At 45.2% G+C, this 20081-nt stretch overlaps 1 protein-coding gene across 1 annotated transcript in view; it reads right to left on the reverse strand.

The window, feature by feature from the left end:
• Coro1c (coronin, actin binding protein, 1C) overlaps positions 1 to 20081 on the reverse strand; it is a 61938-nt gene that overhangs the window by 36080 nt on the left and 5777 nt on the right. The window contains exon 2 of the mRNA XM_013014285.1: positions 6582 to 6704. Coding sequence (XP_012869739.1) covers positions 6582 to 6704 — 123 coding nt within the window. The remainder of the gene's footprint in view (positions 1 to 6581; positions 6705 to 20081) is intronic.

Consider the following 20081-nt stretch of genomic DNA (forward strand, 5'->3'; position numbering starts at 1 on the left):
TGTGTGTGTGTGTGTGAAATCTGGTGCTCTGGCCCCTTTGTGTGTGTGTGTGTGTGTGGTGTGTGTGTGTGTGAGATCTGGTACTCCGGCCCCTGGGAGAGCTGGGACAGAATGGTCATGTTGGCACGAAGCAGGGTCTCCCCTTCTGGGAGCCTCAGTTTCCTTGTATGCCACTAGGGACAGCACAGAGGTAAGCCCCTGTATTTACAGGGGGGTGACTGGAGGGTGAGATGCACTAGAACATTCTGCCCAGCCCAGTGCTAATGGGAAACAGCAGAAGTAGGGAGAAGCCCTCGCTTTGGGGTTAGAGAGACGAGCTTTTGTACACACTCCTTGTCGGCTGTGTGACCTCTGACAAAGCTGTTACTCTCTGGGCCTTTGTTTCCTTGGCTGTGGCGTGGACCGCGCTCCTCCCTTGGTGTGCACAGCTACGAATATGAAAAATGCAATCGCACCCAGAAGGCTTGGCACAGCTCGCTGAAGCTTGTCTGCCATGTCTCATGACCAACTCTTCGTGCCCTTAGTGTCACCGCCATTGTCCCATCTGCCCCTGACCCACAGACATCAAGGTTTCTTCCATTGAGTCCTATCTTCAAATTAACTCAGCAACCTACCTAGCTAATTAATACATGCAAGATACTGTATGCGTGTAGGCCAACTCGCGTGGCCAGACAGTCAGTCTCTGCGCTCTGGTACAATCTGGCACTCTAACAGCAAACACCGCTGTGCAGGGCACCCACAGCAGGCAGCCGAGCCCCACAGTTGCTGCCCTGCCCGCTTACAGAAACCAGGCCCGTGTGTTTCTGAAATGTTCCATTTGGATCAAACATTACTATGGCGATGTTTTGGTTTGTTTTGAAAGAAAGAACAAAAACACAATCAGTCCCAAGGGCTTCCAGATGAAAAAGTGAATCAATCACTGAAAACCCACTGAGGTTCTGGAAAAAAACAAGTTCAAGCACATGTTCGGAGCCGCTGCCTCACGGCCTCCGTTTCCCCCATGAAAGCACATGAGGACAAGGGCAGCGCCAGAGAGCCCCAGCAGCAGACAAGAGGAACTCGCAGCCTGCGGCTTCCTGAGTAGTAAAGTGCAGGGAGTTTGATGGCTTTATTTTTCAAGCCATCAAATGTAAATCACACGCCAAATGTTTCCAGACCCTGCTTTCCTCTTTTAATCACCCACCATGAACTTGCTACTTGGGCTAGGCGCTCGGGCTCCAGCCATGAAGAGTTACCCTCTCCAAAAGCCAGTCTTTGAAAAGCGAAGGAAAGGGCTGCAGAGGGAAATGGAAGGAGCTGGTCCGAGGACACACACGGAGGCGTGCGCACTTGGGAGCAGCTGCAGAGCAGTGCACAGCCTCCAGCCTCCAGAAACGCCAGGCCCCGCGGGCCCAGCAGCCCCCACTGAGCAGAGCACCGCATCATGCTGTCTCCCAAAGGACTACGAATCAAAGATGAACACTGATCTTCTCTACCAAGGTCAAACCCTCACTGGTAAGTGGCCCAGACACAATCTGAACAAACTGAAAAACTGAGGAATCACAACATCATGTCTATTTCTATCTTTCTATTTCAAGGTACAAAGATTAATAGCAAGTTTTACAAGAGAAGCTGAAAGGAAGAAGGCCAAGAGGTTGGGAAGAAGCGGAAACAGCAGCCACCCCTAACTAAGCAGAGGCCTAGGAGTGGTCCCAGTGGCTAGGAGGGCACCAGGCACCCAGCCCCGCAGCCCCTTCCCTATCCCCTGTCAGGTGGCCCCACGCCTGGCCTCAGCAGCACAGGGATGTTCTCGCATCCGGCTGAAAATAATGGCAACTCTCCAGTTTACTAAGGCCATGATCTGCCAACATTTACCCATCTGCTTCAGCTGGGGCCACAAGGACAGAGCAGAGACAAAGCATGAGAAGCAGCGATGGTTGCATCCATTCTCCCTTCATTTATGAATGAAGTTTTGGGATTTCCCTCGCTTCCTCCGGGGTTTGAACTCAGTCAGGGCTTTCACTTGCCAGGCAGGTGCTCTATTATTTGAGCCACACTTCCAGCCCTAAGTGTTTTACTTCTTTTTGTTGTTGTTAGCATTATAAAGGTCATGTACAGAGGGGATTTTTTGACTTCTTAACAATAATTTTCGGGAAATCTATTGGGGATGATATCAACATTTGCACTGTGAGCCAATGGCTCATCATATCATTCATGGCATGCATAATACGAAAGCAATGATCATAGAGCAAAGTGTTCTAACTTACCCTGTGCGCCTTGAGAACCAGGATTCTCAGAGCAAAAGGAAAGCAGACAAGAGACAGTAGCAAACTCGGGCCTGAAGCGAACTAGATATTAAAATAACCCAAGGCCTTGAATCTTTACACATACATTCACTCTCTAGCTGCTTTACTCACTCATTTAAACAATGATCACCCTGTTGTAATGCTGACACTCCATAGCTCCCAGGCCAAGATGTAGAAACACCATATTCTAATTCAGAGACACCAAGGTCTTCTGAAAGAAACAGCAGCTTCAAGGACTGGGCAGAGATGTCCAAGGTAAGCCTGAAACACCTTAATGTTTTAGACAAGGAAGCTGTAAAACACCATTGAAATGGTGGGGTCACTGCAAGTGACCTCAAAATCTTGAAGACGTTCTCATTAGCAAAGACAGGACAAGCTGAGCTCTGAGCTTCAGGAAATACAACAAATTGGAACCCGTTAAATATATTCACATCTCTGACATCAAAGTGAAATGAAAGGGAGAAAAATAACCCTGACTGGTCACTTTCTGAGGATAACTAAGAGTCCAGTCCCTAAGAGTCCATTCATTTCCTTGAAAACTGGATAAATGAAAACCAGAGTTTATTCCTCTTTCCTACGTGAGATGTGACACTGGGTCACTAAAGAATCAGGAAGCGGGGAACTGGTGGCTCAATGCCTATAACCTAGCTATTCAGGAAGCTGAGATCTGAGGGTCAGGGTACAAAACCAGTCAGGGGGAAGCAAAGTCTGTGAGACTCTTATCTCCGATTAACAACAGAAAGCTGAAAGTGGCTCTGTGGCTCAAAGTGATAGAGCACTAGCCTTGAAAAAAAGAGCTCAGGAACAGCATCAAGGCTGACGTTCAAGCCCCACGACCAAAAGAATCAGGAAGAGGCAATATCACCTGATAAAAGTTTACAACTTAAAAACTGGAAACAAGCCAGGAACTAGTGGCTCACACCTATAATCCTACTACTCTGAGATCTGAGGATTATGGTTCAAAGCCAGACAGGCAGGCAAGTCTAGGAGTCTCTTATCTCCAATTAACCACCAAAAAGCTGGAAGGGAAGCTATGGCTCAAGCAGTAGAGTGCTAGCCTTGAGCAAAAAAACTCAGGGTCAGCACCTAGACCGAGATCAAGCTTCAGGACTGGCACAAAACAAACAAACAAACAAATATAACGAAAGGAAAGGAATAGGTAAAGGCAGCAATTTTTCAGCCGTTTAATGATTTACTAGATGGAGGCATTCAGCACCCACACTTGCACAAATCAAACAAGAATGGAAAACATACACTATGTGCCTCCTGAAGGAAAAACATAACTCTAACAAGTCTCGCTCAAGGAGTTGAACAAAGATCCAGATAGAGTAGCATGTGAACAAGGGAGCAATGGGAAAAATCCAGATAGTTGAACAGCACAGGTCAAAGGTCACAATTCTTCAACAGATTGTGCAGGAGGAGGAAAAAAGAATGAGAGGAATCCACAGACGTAAAGCCAACCTGTCAAGGTTTTTTAACTGGCCAGGCAAAGTCACAGTGTTTAAAGATGCACACTTGTGTGACTAACATCATCAAGAAAAGCAAGGACACCAATAAAATAGAAGTCAGTTATTCTGATATCAGAAGGGGAGGATGGGATGGGGATGGGCGGCAAGCAGTAGTGGGAGGAGACTGAGGAAGTTCTAGGTCTTAACACAGTAGCACATTCACCATGTGCTAAGAAATCACTCAATCCACTTTTCAATATAAAAGGTTTTTTTGTTTTTGCCCCGTGCCGGTAGCTCATGCTCATACTCAGGAGTCTGAAATCTGAGGATCACTGTTCAAAGCCAGCTGGGGCAGGAGAGTCCGTGAGACTCATACCTCCAATAAACCACTCAGAAAACCACAACTGGTGCATTGGCTCAAGTGGTAGAGTGTTATCCTTGAGTTGAAGAGCTGAGGGACAGCATTCAAGCCCCATGACTGACAAAAAAGAAAAAAAAAATTGCTGGTGTGTGTGTGTATGAGAGAGAGAGAGAGAGTGTGTGTGTTATGGGGCTTGTACTGCCTTAGCTCTTTTTTTGTTCAAGGCTAGTTAGTGCTCTACCACTTGAGCTACAGTGCCACTTCTGGTTTTCTGGTAGTTAATTGGAGGTAAGAGTCTTATGCACTCTCCTCCCTAAGCTGACTTTGAACCCTGATCCTCAGATCTCAGCCTCCTGAGTAACAAGGATTATAGGCATAAGCTACCAGCACCCAGCTAAAGGTTTTTGTTTGTTTCCTTGTTTGTTTGAAGGTAACATGACCAGGAAGGCTGGACAGGGAGAGAGAGAGATCAGAACTGCCTTTTAGAAGCTTAAAATTCAAACTTAGTTGTACATTTTGGCCACAGATCCAAATGGTGTTCCTTTCCTTTTGCAAAACGTGTTGCAGCCAGTAAAAGGATCCCCTAAGCAAGACCTACTAAACAGAACAAGTCCTCTTAGCAGCACGACGGATTGCAGCTGCCAAAGTGAGCAGATCACAGGGAAGCCAGAAGCCCACGAGGAAAAGTGGGTAGATGTTTTAAAGAACACAGTTCAGGAATTAATTTGTTTGCATAAAAGAATTGCAACTAATAAGGCATTCCAAACAGAGAAACCATGCTTTGGGCCACAGACAGGAAAAAGGAAAACCAAAATAGCACAGCACTGCAGGCTCTCCTCAGCCTCACCTGCCCAGGGGAAGTAGCACCTGCCACCTGTTCACTGGTCTTCAACATTTTTGAGCAAGGATTGAAAAAGGGATCCAAACCAATAATCCTATTTTAAGGCTAAAGCTCAGAACAAAGAACAAGAGTCTCTGTGTTAGAAAGTACTTTGGAGCTCACACCTGCAACCCTAGCTCCTCAAGAGGCTGTGATTTGAGGATTCAAGGTGAGAAGTCAGCTCAGAAAAAAAAAGTCCAAGACCCTCATCTCCAATTAACCAGCAAAAACTCAGAAGAAGAACTGGAGTTGTGGCTCAAGTGGTAGAGCACCAGCCTTGAGTGGAAAAAAAAAAGCCATGCAAGAACTGAGGCCCCAGTACTTACTGGCAACAACTAAAAGAAAGAAGAAGAAAAAATGGAAAGGAAGTACTTTTGAGTAGAGTATGGTCATGTGTGACTATAGGCCCAGCTACCTAGAAGGGAAAGGTAGAAGGACCGCTTGAGCCCAGCAGTTTTCAAAACCAGTCTGGGTAACAGCAAGACTCTGCTTCAAAACAACAAAACCCCCCAAAGTATCCCAAAGCCCAGTTTCATACATAACCTACTTGTGGAATCCAAAAGAGGGACTACAAAGAACTTACAGGGATTTGTATTTCTTCATGAAAAGACTCCTGAGCAGTGTCCGCCACACAGCAAACATACGCCTTCTGACAGGACTTCAGAACAAGCTCTTGCTAAACTCTTTCCTCTCCCAGTGCCCACCACACCCTCTGATTACTGTGTGGCGTCTTACTGCACTCGGACAGACAGTCGGTGCCAGCAGTTTCACTTTTTGAGAGAGGTGTCATGTAGCCAAATGGCATTCACAGACCAGGAGTCATTTTGCTTGCTCTAAAATCCTCCCCACATAGCACATGTGAGCTGCCAATATGCACAAACATATACACATGCATACAAAGAACAAAGTCAATACAATACAAGCAACTGGGGCAGGGCTTGTTAAGGGCCATTTACAGTGAAGCTTTAAGGTCATAACATCCTGACGTAATTCAATATAGAGGCAAAATCATTACAGATTTTTCTGCCCCGCCCCCTCCTTTTTGGGTGCCAGTACTGGGGTTGGACTCAGGGACTAAGGGAGTAGGTACTTGTCCTTTAGCTTTTTTCCTCACAGCTGGCACTCTACCACTTAAGCTACATATCCAGCTCCAGCTTTTTGGTAGTTGACTGGAGATAAGACTCCTACAGACTTTCCTGCCCAGGGTAGCTTTGAACTGAGATCCTCAGATCTCAGCTTCCTGACTAGCTAGGTTTACAGTCATAAGCCACTGATGCCCAGATGATTTGCTGCCTTTTTTTTTGGGGGGGGGGTCAGTCGTGGGCCTGAACTTGGGGCCCTCAGCTCTTCAGCTCAAGGTTAGCGCCCTACCACTTGAGCCACAGTGCCACTTCCAGCTTTTCTGCTTATGTGGTGTTGAGGAATCAAACCCAGGGCCTCATGCATACAAAGCAAGCACTCTACCACTGAGCCACCTTCCCAGCCCAATTTGCTGCTTTTTAAGGTCTCTCCCCCTATTTACCATATGCATATGCGCGCAAGTGCAAGCACACACACACACACACACACGCACACACGCATACTTGAAAGCATCACTAGGAGCTTACCATAACTGTGCAGTCCTCGGAGCCGCTGGCAATGACCTGATCGTTGTGAGGACACCAGTCTATATCCAGCACTGGTCCTGTGTGGCCACATACTGTAGGGTAGGACTTGTCAATTCGACCGGTCTGAAACAAGAGACAAAACGGTATGTAACATCAACACCATGATCTACACCCACAACTCAACCTATGATGGATGATATCTGTGTGTCAGTGAGTATAAATCTGCCAATTTCCACTTCTAGAAATAGCTAGTACCAAGGACAGGCCACCAAGTTACAAGGATCCACATTTCCAATCTGCATTAATAAAACACAGCAAAGAGAATGCGTAAGTCTTTTTTACCAGAATGAAATTATACAATAACATAACTGTAGATGGTTTTTACAGGATTAAAAAAAAACACCAAAACTTGGTATTACTCAAAATTCAATATGCAACTCTTAATGTAATAAATAACATAGTATCTTTGACAAAGTGTCAGTTCTAGAAATGGTTGTCACTGCTAACATAAAAAAAAAAAATAAGTAAAAGCCAGGCACCAGTGGCTCACGCCTGTAATCCTAGCTACTCAGGAAGCTGAGAATCACAGTTTAAAGCCAGCCCAAGCAAAGAAAGTCTGTGAGACTTTGATCTCCAAAGAACCACCAGAAAACCAGAAATGGCACAGTGGCTAAAGTGGTAGAATGCTCGTCTTGAGCTGAAGAGCCTAGGGACAGCGCCCAGGCCCAGAGTTCAAGCCCCAGACCACCAAAAAATAAAAATAAAAAAATAAAAAAATTCTTTAAAATTTCTTAGGGATTCAATGGCAACACTGAAATGTCTCCTCAGTCACCATTCCTCAGTCACCAGGAACACCAGAAAGACAATGGGATCCACACCAACTTAGACCTCACCTCCTTCCAGCTCTATAGCCCACGAGTACCAGCACTCACGCATGGTCCACAAGGGGACAGAACAAGCCAGCCTGGCTCATCAGGCCAGTGTGGTATAACTGAGACCAGTGCTGCCATAACCACAGGTGTTACAGGTTCAACAGGTCAATGCCAGCCCCTGCTAGATGTGCTCCAAGAGCAATGCCCACAAAGGAATCATCACAATATACAATGGAACCCCCTCGCTTACATCATTCTCTTATTAAAGGAGGCAGGCTTCAGGCTTCAGTCTGTCCCCTTTGCAATTTTACAACATCAGTAAACTGTATGGCTTTGGTTCCCCAACCTTATTTGGCTTTGGAGACAGAGAAGCAATGAGTGGTACAGTGCCAAACCAGAGACTCTAGAGCCAGACAGGTAGGAGTTTGAATCCAGGCTCTAATGCTTAAAGAAGCTGACCTTAGGTAAGTCAAAGAATGTATCTAGCCCGGCACCAGTGGCTCACTCCTGTAATCCTAGCTACTCAGGAGGCTGAGATCTGAGGATCGCTGTTCAAAGCCAACCTGGGAAGGAAAGTCTGTGAGACTCTAACCTCCAATAAACCACCAAAAAACTGGAAGTGGCACTGTGGCTCAAGTGGCAGAGTGCTAGCCTTGAAATGAACTGAGGGACAGCGCCCAGGCCCAGAGTTCAAGCCCTACAACTGACAAAAAAAAAAAAAAAAGAAAGAAAAGAATGTATCTAAATGCCAGCTACATCATCTGTAAAATAGGTAACAATAATATTTATCTCCCAAGACTACAATAAGGACAACTTGTGTAGGTAAATCATAACTTAGCATTACTATTTGTGTAAAGTGGATAAAAAATTAATTATAGTACCTGGGATATAATAAGTACTCAATAAAAGTTCTCATCAGAATATTTATAGTACCGCATCATTAAGAATTAACGACTATGAGTTACTGGTGAACTTTTATGGGCCAGACGCCGGGCTGAGTGTTGGAGACGCAGCGTGACCAGGGCAGCTCTGCTTTGGCCTGAGCATGGCATTCCATGAGAACAGAGACCTTGTGATAGGCAGTTACAACGCAGATAAGACGTGGTCCAGGAGGACACAGGGGTAGAGGAACGAGGAAGGCCACTGCAGGCCTGTGTGTGGCCACTGTCTTGGGAAGGTTTCTGCTGAGAAGGCAAGTGCTAAGTTGAGACGATATGGTCCTATGTATGATATGGTTGAGATTTAAGATATAGTACTATCTACAGAACTGAGGCCTCGGTTTCTTCATGGTTTCCCCCTTTTCCCTTGCAACTCATTACCATTAGGCCCAGGGGCTGGGAGAGCAGATTAGAACATGTGCCTAACATGCTAGAGTCAGTCCCCAGCACTGCGGGAAAATGTCCACGAACACTCTAACACATAAGATCTGTGACCCGCCCTGGCTGGGTGCTCACATCTGTAATCCTAGCTATTCAGGGAGGCTGAGATCTAAGGATCACGGTTCAAAGCAAGCCTGGAAAGGAAAGCCCATCAGACTCTTATCTCCAATAAATCACCAGAAAACTGGAAGTAGCACTGTGGCTCAAATGCTAGAGCACTAGCCTTGAGCTGAAGAGCTGAGGGACAGCACCCAGGCCCAGAGTTCAGGCCCCACAACTGACCCTCCCACACACATGGCCCAAGTGTTTTTACATGTAAATTTAGCCAAATGTCTAGAAGAGATGGCTTCAAACACAAAATGTCCAGAGCACAGAGCTCTTATATATGAACTCACTGCATATGGAATGTATCACAAAGGACAGAACTAGAAGGAAAGGACCCATACTACAGTATAAGGAGGAATTATTAAGCCTATATGACTTACATGAAAGAAAAACCTCCTCAAAGGAAAGAGGGGAGAAAAGGGAAGGAGAGGGGATGGGGCATAGCTCAAGTGATTGAGCACTTGTTTAGCAAGGGTGAGAGCCTGAGTTCCAGTTCCAGGACTATAAAATAAAGGGGAAATAGGAGGAAGGAGGGAGGAAGGAGAGGCAGACATGAAGACCAAATTCAGCAGTATGGCTTGTAAAAAACAACAACAACAACAAAAAAAAAAAACCCACAACCAAAGGCTGTTTTGAGGCCAGTCTGGGTTAGATAGCAAGACATTGTCATAAAATAACACATGCATGCACATGTGTGCACACATGCACATACATAGGCGCATGCGCACACACAAAGTGGAAAGACAAATTACAGAGAAAAGATATGCCATATGTGCATTGTCCAACAGGTCAAGGAATAACTGAAGAGACCAGTGGGCAGTGACAGTGGGGGGAACCTGATGACCACAGTATAAGAGAGACTCCATCTCACTGGTAATTCACTACTGGCAAGAAATGTACATGTGAATAGAGTGAGCAGGGAAGGAGGGACTCACACAGGGCTCCTACAATTCCTTTGGCAAGCAGAGCAGCCTGGTCCCAGGTAGAAAAGACAGAGAGGGCATCCATGCAGCACGCAGCCCCTGGGCAGTGTGGAGGGGAAGGGCGCCCATCTCCACAGGGAGAGGCCTGACTGCAGACCTACTGGACGCAGGGGCAAAGGCAGAGCGTTCTCTCCCTCTCCCTCCCTACATGTACAGGTAGGACACAAACACATCTGACACAAACACAACTTCCCTTGGCAAAGAACAAAACAAAGGGGCATGGTACTTTACCTACATCTGGTTATGCTTTTTTTTTTCTTCCCCCAAAAGAGGTAGAAAACAAATATCGCAAAATATTAACATCTGTTTAATCTTGTGAATGAGTACATGCATATCCTGTCATTTTATTTCATATGTTTCCTATTTTGAAAAGAATAAAAATGATGTTAATGTATTGCTACTAATTTTATACTGAAAAAAAAATTTTTTTTTCCTCCCAAGAAGCAAATCCTTTTCTACCTGAGTTGTTTTCTCTCAGGGTCTTTTCGTTCCCAGGTTGGCCCCAACAAACCACATTTGGCATCCCTGCTGGCAAAGCACTTGAACTTCCAAGAACAACAAAATGACCTTTTCCAATCTAGACTAAGTAGAACTTTTGGTCAGACATAAATGGATTGTGAGAGAAGTCTGGAAGTACTAGTACTACCTGTGCTCAGCTACATGCGAAGGGGCACACTACATGACCTTCTGCCCTGACCTGGTTAAACCGAAACAACCTTGCCTAAAAGTTAATAGATCTTCGCCAGTATTCTTCAAATAAGATATATGAGGACTGGGAGTGTGATTCAAGTGTCCTAGCAGTGGTTCTGAGTTCCAATCCTAAACACACACAGACACACACACAGACACACAGACACACACACACACACACACACACACACACACACACACACACGACTAATAACAGCATAGCTGTTATTCCCACCTGAATCCTATTAAGCTTGCAGCCTAAAAGTGCTAGGCTACAAAGGTACCATCAAGGTAGCTTTAATGTACATTTGCCCAGGAAGCTGAAGGTCACTGAAAAGATAGCCCCATCTATTCCATCCTTTCTATAAACAAATAAGCAAACAAAAAACAGTAACAGCAACCAGGCACAAGACTCATGCCTAGCTACTTAGGAGGCTGAGATCTGAGAATCAAGCTTTGAAACATAGCTTATCTCCAAGTAATCAGCAAAAAGGGAAAAGTGGAGGGATGGCTTCAGTGGTAAAGCACCAGCTGTGAGTGGAAAAAGCCAACTGAGGCTATAGGCCCTGAGTTCAAGTCCCAGAACTGGCCAAAAAAAACCAACTTTTAGAAAACTTACTTTACATGCTAGGAACTACTTGAAAATCTTTATGTCTGTGTCCTCACAAGACTATTTATAAGATGGGAATGTAATCATCCCTACTTTCTAAATTTAAAACGTGGAGACACAGATAAAGTGAAGACGGAGAGATCTAACATATCCTGGATCTTCCAGACTTGGAGAGGGAAAGAAAATTTCCATTATGCCATGGATTGTGAATAGGGCACAAAAGTAATGTTCATGCCATTGGCAGCTGGCCATTAGCCACTCAGAGTTAATAACAAGTGATATTCTGTGAGCAGCTGCTTCCTCTGGTTGTGATGTCACCATCAATCCTTACAGTAAATAAACCCCACATGCAGCATCAGATCACAGCATAAGAAAAAGGAACTGACTATCTGATAGTAGAAAAAGAAAAAAGTGAGAAAAATGGCATTTCCATCATTTGGCATACTGAATGTTCACAATTCTCAGCGCTCTTGCTCACAAGGGTTTATACCTTTGAGTATATTCTTATATTTATAACAATCAAAACCAAACAAGAGCACTACATACATCACCACCACCACTACCCCCACTGCCGCAAGGAGGATACATTAGTAAGACTGTGGAGCTGGACCCACACAAGCTACTAAGGGCTGAAGTACCTGGAGACCTACGGATACCATCCTAATAACCATCACCTGGTAAAGAGGAGACGGCATTCTGAAAGACACTGCACTAGGAGCTAATGAGCATCCAGGTCTCTACTCATCCTCAGAACAGTCATTATCAGGCAGTGCAAACACCAAGGAATCCATGTCTAATCTGCTAGATTGTGTGGGCCATTCAGAAAGACAGCCACCACCTGCTCCCTCGAAGCAGCAAATGGAATTCACTACTGAGGCTGAGGGCTCATGAGAACTAATGCCAGATTATTGTAGATACATTTTGGTGGGGGGGGGCGGGCAAAGAGCTGATTTATGTTAAGAACCTTTCGTCAGTTGCTCCAAGTCTGCACATATAATAATTTCCTTCTACTAGCCAATCAATGTATAGTTTTGTAAGTCACTCACTTACATCACCTAGAATAGTACTAGCTTTCTAGCATGGAAATAGGTTTGGCTGGGTGTAAAAGACATTTATATCCCCAGCTTTAATGTTTTTTATTTGTTCATGACTTACTAGCCCTACTTACAGGATGGCTTCTATTGTGCTTTCTAGCTAAAACCCCCGTACCTGAGATTACCTGGATGTTAATCCAACAGGAGATAAAATGACCAACACATGCTTTCCAAAAGCTCTGGCCAACAGCCCAGTTCATAATACTGAGGGGCACTGTGAAATGGGTCAGGACACTGTCTTACAGTCCTTAGTATCTAAAAGATCCAGTGGCCGGCCCAGAGCCAAGCAACATGAGCCCAAGGGAAAATTCAACCTCTGAAGCCGGTACAGTTTCCACGGGACTGGCTCAAGCTAAAGGTGATGGTTTTGAGTATGCTCCAGCCAGCAACCCTCACTGTGCATAAAACATCCTAGACACCCTATCATTTGATTTGTGCTTGAAGAAAGTTCTTAGACATTTCAAAGGAGAGCAGGTCACTAGTGGGTCACACCTATAATCTTAGCCACTCAGGAGGCTGAGATCTGAGGATTGAAGCCAGTACAGGAGACGTAGCTCAAGTGGAAGAACACTAGCCATGAATGCTCGAGGTCCTTGAGTTCATACTGGTATGGACACACAAAAAAACAACAAATGAAAAATAGAGCTCTTACAGAGGGCTTATATCTCTCAACTTGCCTATCAAATTAGGTGCCATTTTTCTCCAATGCATTCTTTCTTTTTTTTTAAGAGGAGAAAAAAATCAAAATAGCAGCATGAGTAAGTATGAAATTCTAATAGCTCCAAAAAGGAATGTTTGTAATTTAGAGGTATACAAAATTCATGTAACATTTAAGAAATGACATTTCTAATCTGTAAGGATATTTATCGTTTATCAACTTCAACATAAAACCACAACTTCTGCTTAGATCTATTAGTGTATCTTTTTGGTCGGTCACGGGACTTGAACTCTGGGCCTGGGCAAGCGTCTACCCCTTGAGCCACAGTGCCACTTCTGGTTTTCTGGTAGCTTATTGGAGATAAGAGTCTCAGACATTCCTGCCCCAACTGGCTCTGAACTGTGATCCTCAGATCTCAGCCTGCTGAGTAGCTAGATTACAGGTGTGAGCCACCAGCATCCAACTAATAATGTATCTTATTTATCTGCCTTACACTTCATTCCAAAAAGGAATCCATATTTTAAAAGAGCACCCAACCAGCCATGGCGATGCACGCTGTAATACCAGAATTCAGAAGGCTGAGGCAGGAAGATCAGGAGTTCAAGGCCAATCTGGGCTACATAGACCAGTCTCAAAAAAGCAAAAATGACAACCACCATCAAAAAAAGAATGGAGTGCATCCTACATAGACAGCAATACTGAGCAATCAAAAAAACGGGGGGGGGGGGGCTTTTAATGTACACAACAAAATGTATACAGAAAATTTCTCGTGGTGGTCCTGGAGCTATAGGGTTCAGGACCCTATCCCTGAAGGTTTTGGGATTTTTTTGTTTTTGTTTTTTTTTTGCTGAAGGCTGGTGCTCTACCACTTGTGACAGTGCTCCACATTCTGCTTTTTGAGATTAAAAGTCTCACAGACTTTCCTGCCCTGGCTGGCTTCAAACCACAATCAGATCTCAGCCTCCTAGCAGCTAGGATTACAGGCGTGAGCCACCAGTACCCAGCTTATTCTGGGTAAAATTTTAAAGCCAATGATATTTGCAGGTATGTTCTCCCTCTGTTGCCTCTAATATAGCCTATATACCTTACAAAAGACCATACAGAATGACTTCTTAATGTAAGAGAGCTTCTCATATCACAAAATTGTTTTCAACCCACACATTGGCTCATTCAATATAGTCTTAGGATCAATTAATAATCACTGGCTTTCTCAAGAATGGAATCATAATATTCTGTTAAAAGTCACATAGCACTTCGCTTAGCAGGGCGACTCTTTTCATAACTAACTCAAGGGCTTCTTCTTCTTCTTTTTTAATTTAGGTGGCACCGAGGAATTGAACCCAGGGCTTCATACGTGCTAGGCAAGCACTGTACCACTAAGCCACCTTCCCAGTCCTCATAACTAACTCAAAGTGAATAAACTCCCATGGTGATAACAGGCACACACAACATCTTATCAGTCAAATCCATGGTCTCCACATGATGATGCTCAGGTATTCCACATGTCATTCCTTCCTCGCTGACATCCTGAAGTGCATCGATTCACCCAAGCCTGTCGAGAGTGCTGGGCTCTGCTTGCTCCCCTGCTCCCTTATCTAGGCAGCTAGCTGGCTCACTTTCCAGCCCTTCCCAACTTCTCAGCTGCGGTCCTCATGCTGGCCACACCACCTGCATCTGTGCCTATAAACTCTTCTAAGTCTGCATATTAGGAAATATGTATCAAAACCACTTGATGGTCAGATTGGTTGGAATACATTGTAAACATGTGTGGAAAAGTACCAGTGAAATCCCACATATACAACTAGCGCAAGCTAATAAAAATAAATAAATAAATTTCAAGAACCAACGATGTGGCTTTGGGGTGGGACAGCGAGAATTCTTGAACTCCCAGCAAGGAGAATGCTAAGTCTCACACATGTGTGCTGGGAAGCAGAGGAAAGTTTTCAGTCCAAGCATAAGGCCTCCATTCACACTGTGCAGAGTTCAAAGGAGTCAGAAAAGGACATCTATTGAAGTGGGTTTTCCTTTTTCTTCTAACTTCCTTTTTCTTATGACAGAATTATTTATGTGGTACATGTTCCCTTGGAATCTCTTAAGCCTCCGCTGCTCCCTAGGGAGGAGCTTTGGTGACTGTGGTCAGGGACAGGGGTAAGTGGCATGGGTAACAAGGCAGGCACCCAAAAGACCAAGACCCACAATCACCATCTGGTGATGGGTTACCTGGTGATTTGAAAGTGACAACTCACAGCCCAAGAATAAGACATCCTGAAGTTTTACTTTAAGAGAAGCAGAGACACCAAGCTTGGTGCGCTGGAGTAAAATGGACAGACTGAGCTGCTGGGAAGTAAAAGGATGGAAACTGCCTACAAGTCAATGAGAACAGCCGCTACGACCAAAGTGACGCTGCCAAGCAAACAATTCTGGCACTACAGGTCCTCTGTAAGAACTCATTTAAGCTGGGCGCCAGTGGCTCACGCCTGTAATCCTAGCTACTCAGTAGGCTAAGAAGAACTGAGGATTGTGGTTCAAAGCCAGCCCTGGCAGGAAAGTCTGTGAGACTCTTATCTCCAATTAACCACCAAAAATTTGAAAGCAAAGCTGTGACTCAAATTGGCAGAGAGCTAGCCTTGAGCACAAAAGCTCAGGGGCAGTGCCCAGGCCCTGAGTTCAAGCCCCAGGACTAGCAATAGGAAAAAGAAAAAAAAGAAAAGAACTGACTTAATATTGCATAGCCAGATTAAAGTGCACGAAGAACTTGAGAGCGAATTCTAGTAATATCTTATTACCCAAAAGCTAGAAAGTGAAAAGTTTTCTTATTCAACTATGGCTAAATATGCAACCAGAGAAGCTGTTTTTCCCAACTTTCTGACTTAAGAAAACATTTATACAGTGAAAACCTAATACTTCCTGCTCATCACTGCAGACAAGTAATTCCATATGATGCTTCTGAGATGTGAATCAACAAAAGCCAAGGATCTAAGACGAGGTAGAACCTAGTCAAAATAAAACACAGCCTGAAAGCAAAGGCAGACATGGAAAAGAACTAACTACGAGCATGAGAGTACTGTAGGAAATTAAAGCATCCGCCCTCGGATCAGAAAGGAGAGCAACTGGTTGCCTAATCCCTGCTAGTAAGCAAAGTGCACTGGAGATGTCTCCACTGGGATGCTCTGGGGACGAACAACACACTTCGGGGCCAGCCCATCACCGCTGTGGTTTATCCACAGCTTCAGAATGGAAGTCCACCTTCCTGAAGTAGAGGGGGTTTTTTTTTGTTTTTTTTTTTTTTTTTAATTTAAAGAAGGAAAAACAGAAAAATAATTACTTGGGTGGTTTTTTTTTTTGGGGGGGGGGAGTCTTTTTTGTTTTTTTTTGTTTTTGGCTGTGGGCTCCATGGCCCAGCTATTCGCATCTTGTATTTGTAAACAAGCTAGAGGACTGGAGTGTGGACCCAATTCAGTAGCCTGTATCACTTACACATGGCTTAGAGCTCAGCCAGAAATGAAACCTGAGTCCCCAAAGGAAGCAGACATGTGCTGCACCCCTGGCGACCCAGCTCACTCTTCCCTGGACTCTACATTCAGGTCCTACTCCTAACCAGCAGAGATCAACAACTTGGCGGGAACAGTTTGCTACATATGGCTAGAAAGTGGATTCTGGGCAGATCACAACTACAAAACTGTGTTCACATTTTCAGAGCAACCTGTACTCAGAACCTTGCTTAGCCAGAGCCAAAGCTGAAGCCACATCTCCAGCCTGAGGCAATCGGGGCTGACACAGAAGGCTTCAGCCTACAAGCACAGGCCCCGTCTGCGTGCACTCACTCACACTTTCCAGAAACCCAGGAAAGAGTTAAACATTCTTTGCACTTGACTCTGTGGCTTCACTTCACCACACATTCCCAGATCCCACCATTCTCTGAGCCACTGTGCAGCCAATCAAAGCAAAGGAAGGAAATTATCCTGGCCAGCTGTCAGCCGCGGAGCTCTGATGGCCATATATGGTAAAAACCCCTGTCAGAGCTCCTCAGGCCTGCAGGCCGGCTGCTGTGGACATATCTGTGAACTGCAGCAGCAGAAGCTGGCCCAGGAAATGCACAAAGGACAGGCCGCCTGCTCATCCCTGGGGAGTGGGGGAAGGGGCGGGCAGAACCGTCATCTGCCAGGGCATACTCTCAGTGAGTCACAGCCACTCACTGTCAGCAGAAACAGCCCCCAGGGCACATTGTGAGGTTCCTTCAGCCGGGACTTTGTGCTCCATTGTTAACTGGGTGTCTCGCTCCTCCTTGCCCCTCCAGAGGCTGTGGAAAACACAGGCACCAGGGAGAAAATGAAAAGGCCCTTCTGTGGCACTTCATGTGGTAATGAGGCTGTGCAGTGTGCCTATGGCTGGCAGCTCAGTGACATAATTTGGAAGCCATTGTTCTGCACCTGGTGCCCTCCCCCTGCATCCTCCTCCCCTCCCTAAGCACTCTCCAGCCTTCTTTCACAGCCCACACACTTGACAGTTTAAGGTGCTCTGGACATCAGACAATCTATTTCAGTAGGGAGTGAATGGGCAGGCCACAAGACAAGAGACCAGGACCTGAAATAAAAAGCCTCTGCCCATGAACCAATGCTACCAAGTGTCAAACACCCACATCTGTACAAAGGCCTACCGGCACTGTTACCCTAGCTCCAAATCCCAAGCCCTGCTGTTTGCAGAAATGAAAATTGCCTGTCAGCGTGTACAGCAGGCAGAGATGCAGCCAATGCAAATCTAGCAGGTGCTGGCAAGAGCTGCGGATCCCACAGAAAAGCACCCTCAGGAGACTGCCATTCCTTTTGAAGCAGCCCCTGAAAGAAGGCACTTATCAGCCCTGCGCCTGGCACTTACACCAGCCCTCAGTAAACTGAGGGATTTCATCATCACTGTTGCTGCTTCCACACAGGCTGGGGATAGACCAAGCCCTTTCCAAACCTCACGACAATGCTCTGAGCTGACACAATCAAAGCCGGGGCAAACAATAACTTGTTTTTGTTATTAAGCTTTCTACCCAGAGAAAGAATGCAAAGGATTAAGTGTCAATAGACTACAGTTTCTATAAGAAGAAACCCCTTCACACCCAGTAGGGAAAATGTTAACAACAACAACAACAAAAATCTACATGTACAAATTAAAGAAAAATTCAGAGAGGCAATTTCTAAAACTACAACAGACCCCCACAGTCAGAGGCTCGGTCCAGGATTGGCACAGTGGCGGGAATGGCAGCAACCCTATTGAGTACACAAGTGCAACGCTACTTAGGAAAAGGCCCCTCCAAGCAGGCTTAACTGGCTTTTATGAAGGACAGAAGTCACCGCCGCCTCCTGAAGATGATACAGAAGAAACAAATGCCATGTTGATCTGGTTACAAAGGTGATCCTATAGGCAGATTCTGGCTTCTAATCAAGGAAAATTCCAGCTTTGTGTAATTCACACTAGATGTGAGGAGTCAAGAAATGTGTGATTTTTCTACCAAAAAGCTATCCTTCAACTACCATTCCTTTCAGGATGGCACACCCACATGGTGGGTGAGTTGATGGTAGCTGTGGGCTGGCGGGCCTGAGCACCCCTCCACAACCTGTTTAAGTGTGCTCATAGTACTGCGGCTCTGAAAGAGACAAATTCGAAACCTGGGGCTTTGATGGGACTGATCTCAAATGCAGTCCTCAAATGGACTCAACAGTTCAGCTCTACTGATGTTGATGAAATCACACAATAGCATAAATACTGAGTGATGGAAACCACCGGACTCCATTTAGAGTCTGCATACCACAATACAGGAAGGTAAGATTTGGGGGGAAATCTGAACAAAAGGACCCACAGACATTTCCAGGTAGCCTTTGAACAGGTGGCATGGCCTGTGCAAAGGCCACCATACAAATACCACTCCGTCTATATCCTCTATCCAAGTTGAGTCACAAGATCAAGAGCAAATAATTCTATCATCCCTATCTGTTAAGAGAATGAGAAAAGAGTCACAATACAATGTAATGATGCAGCCTGTGGTACTAGACAAGCAACTAAGAGAAATGAAAGGATGATTTCCTCAGCTCAGCAATTCACAGGTAATGTGTGAGCTGGGTGTTAAACAATAAGAAACAATCAAGTACTTATTAGAAACTCAGAATACTGACAGAAATGAAAGTCAAAATGTCTTCATTAAGAAGCCCTTGCTGACCCACGTCCTAGAAAAGATTTAAGTCATAATGCCCGTTGGCAGCTATTACATAGGTAGTGAGTTCATTTCTCTCATGCATCTAGAAGACACTATGTACCATTCCTCGCAAGAACTAAGAGTCAGCTAAATGATTTTCTGAAGGGCTGAATTCTTTTCCAAAATGCTAGTTGAAAGGATAGCAAGATGCATGAACAAGAGAGTTCACGGAAAGTTAAGCAAGATTCCAAATATTTCAGAACACGGTACCCAAAGTGAATAGGAAAAACAAACTACGGATAAAGAAATACTGTGCAAGCCAGATGCTGGTGGCTCACACCCGTAATCCTAGCTACTCAGGAGGCTGAAATCTGAGGATCACTGTTCAAAGCCAGCCCGGGCAGAAAAGTCCATGAGACTCTTATCTCCAATAAAACCAGAAAACCAGAAGTAGTGCTGTAGCTCAAGTGGTAGAGCACTAGCCTTGAGCTGAAGAGCTGAGGGACAGCACCCAGGCCCCCCCCCCAAAAAATACTGTGCAGCTATACCAAGGAACTAGGGAGAGGGAAAGACGGGGACCCAAATGTTAACAGAGATCTGGCTATACAACCCCACCCATCATGGCCCAGACCAGATCTCCTTCCATCACAGGTACTGCAAGGAGGAAATCATCCATCACTTCAAGTCTCTTCCCAGTAGGGACAGCCAAGGGAGAAAGCAATTAGAGGAGAGGCCATGAAGTTTACATCCTCCATCAAGTCAATGTCAAGCGCATATAGTTCTTCCAGGCATCAGTGGCTCATATCTGTAGTCTACACTGTTCAAGAAAGAGGCTATGGCCGGGTGCTGGTGGCTCACGCCTGTAATCCTAGCTACTCAGGAGGCTGAGATCTGAGGATCGCGGTTCAAAGCCAGCCCGGGCAGGAAAGAC

The sequence above is a fragment of the Dipodomys ordii genome, unplaced genomic scaffold (genome assembly GCF_000151885.1).
Source record: "Dipodomys ordii isolate 6190 unplaced genomic scaffold, Dord_2.0 Scaffold23, whole genome shotgun sequence".
Lineage (NCBI taxonomy): Eukaryota > Metazoa > Chordata > Mammalia > Rodentia > Heteromyidae > Dipodomys > Dipodomys ordii.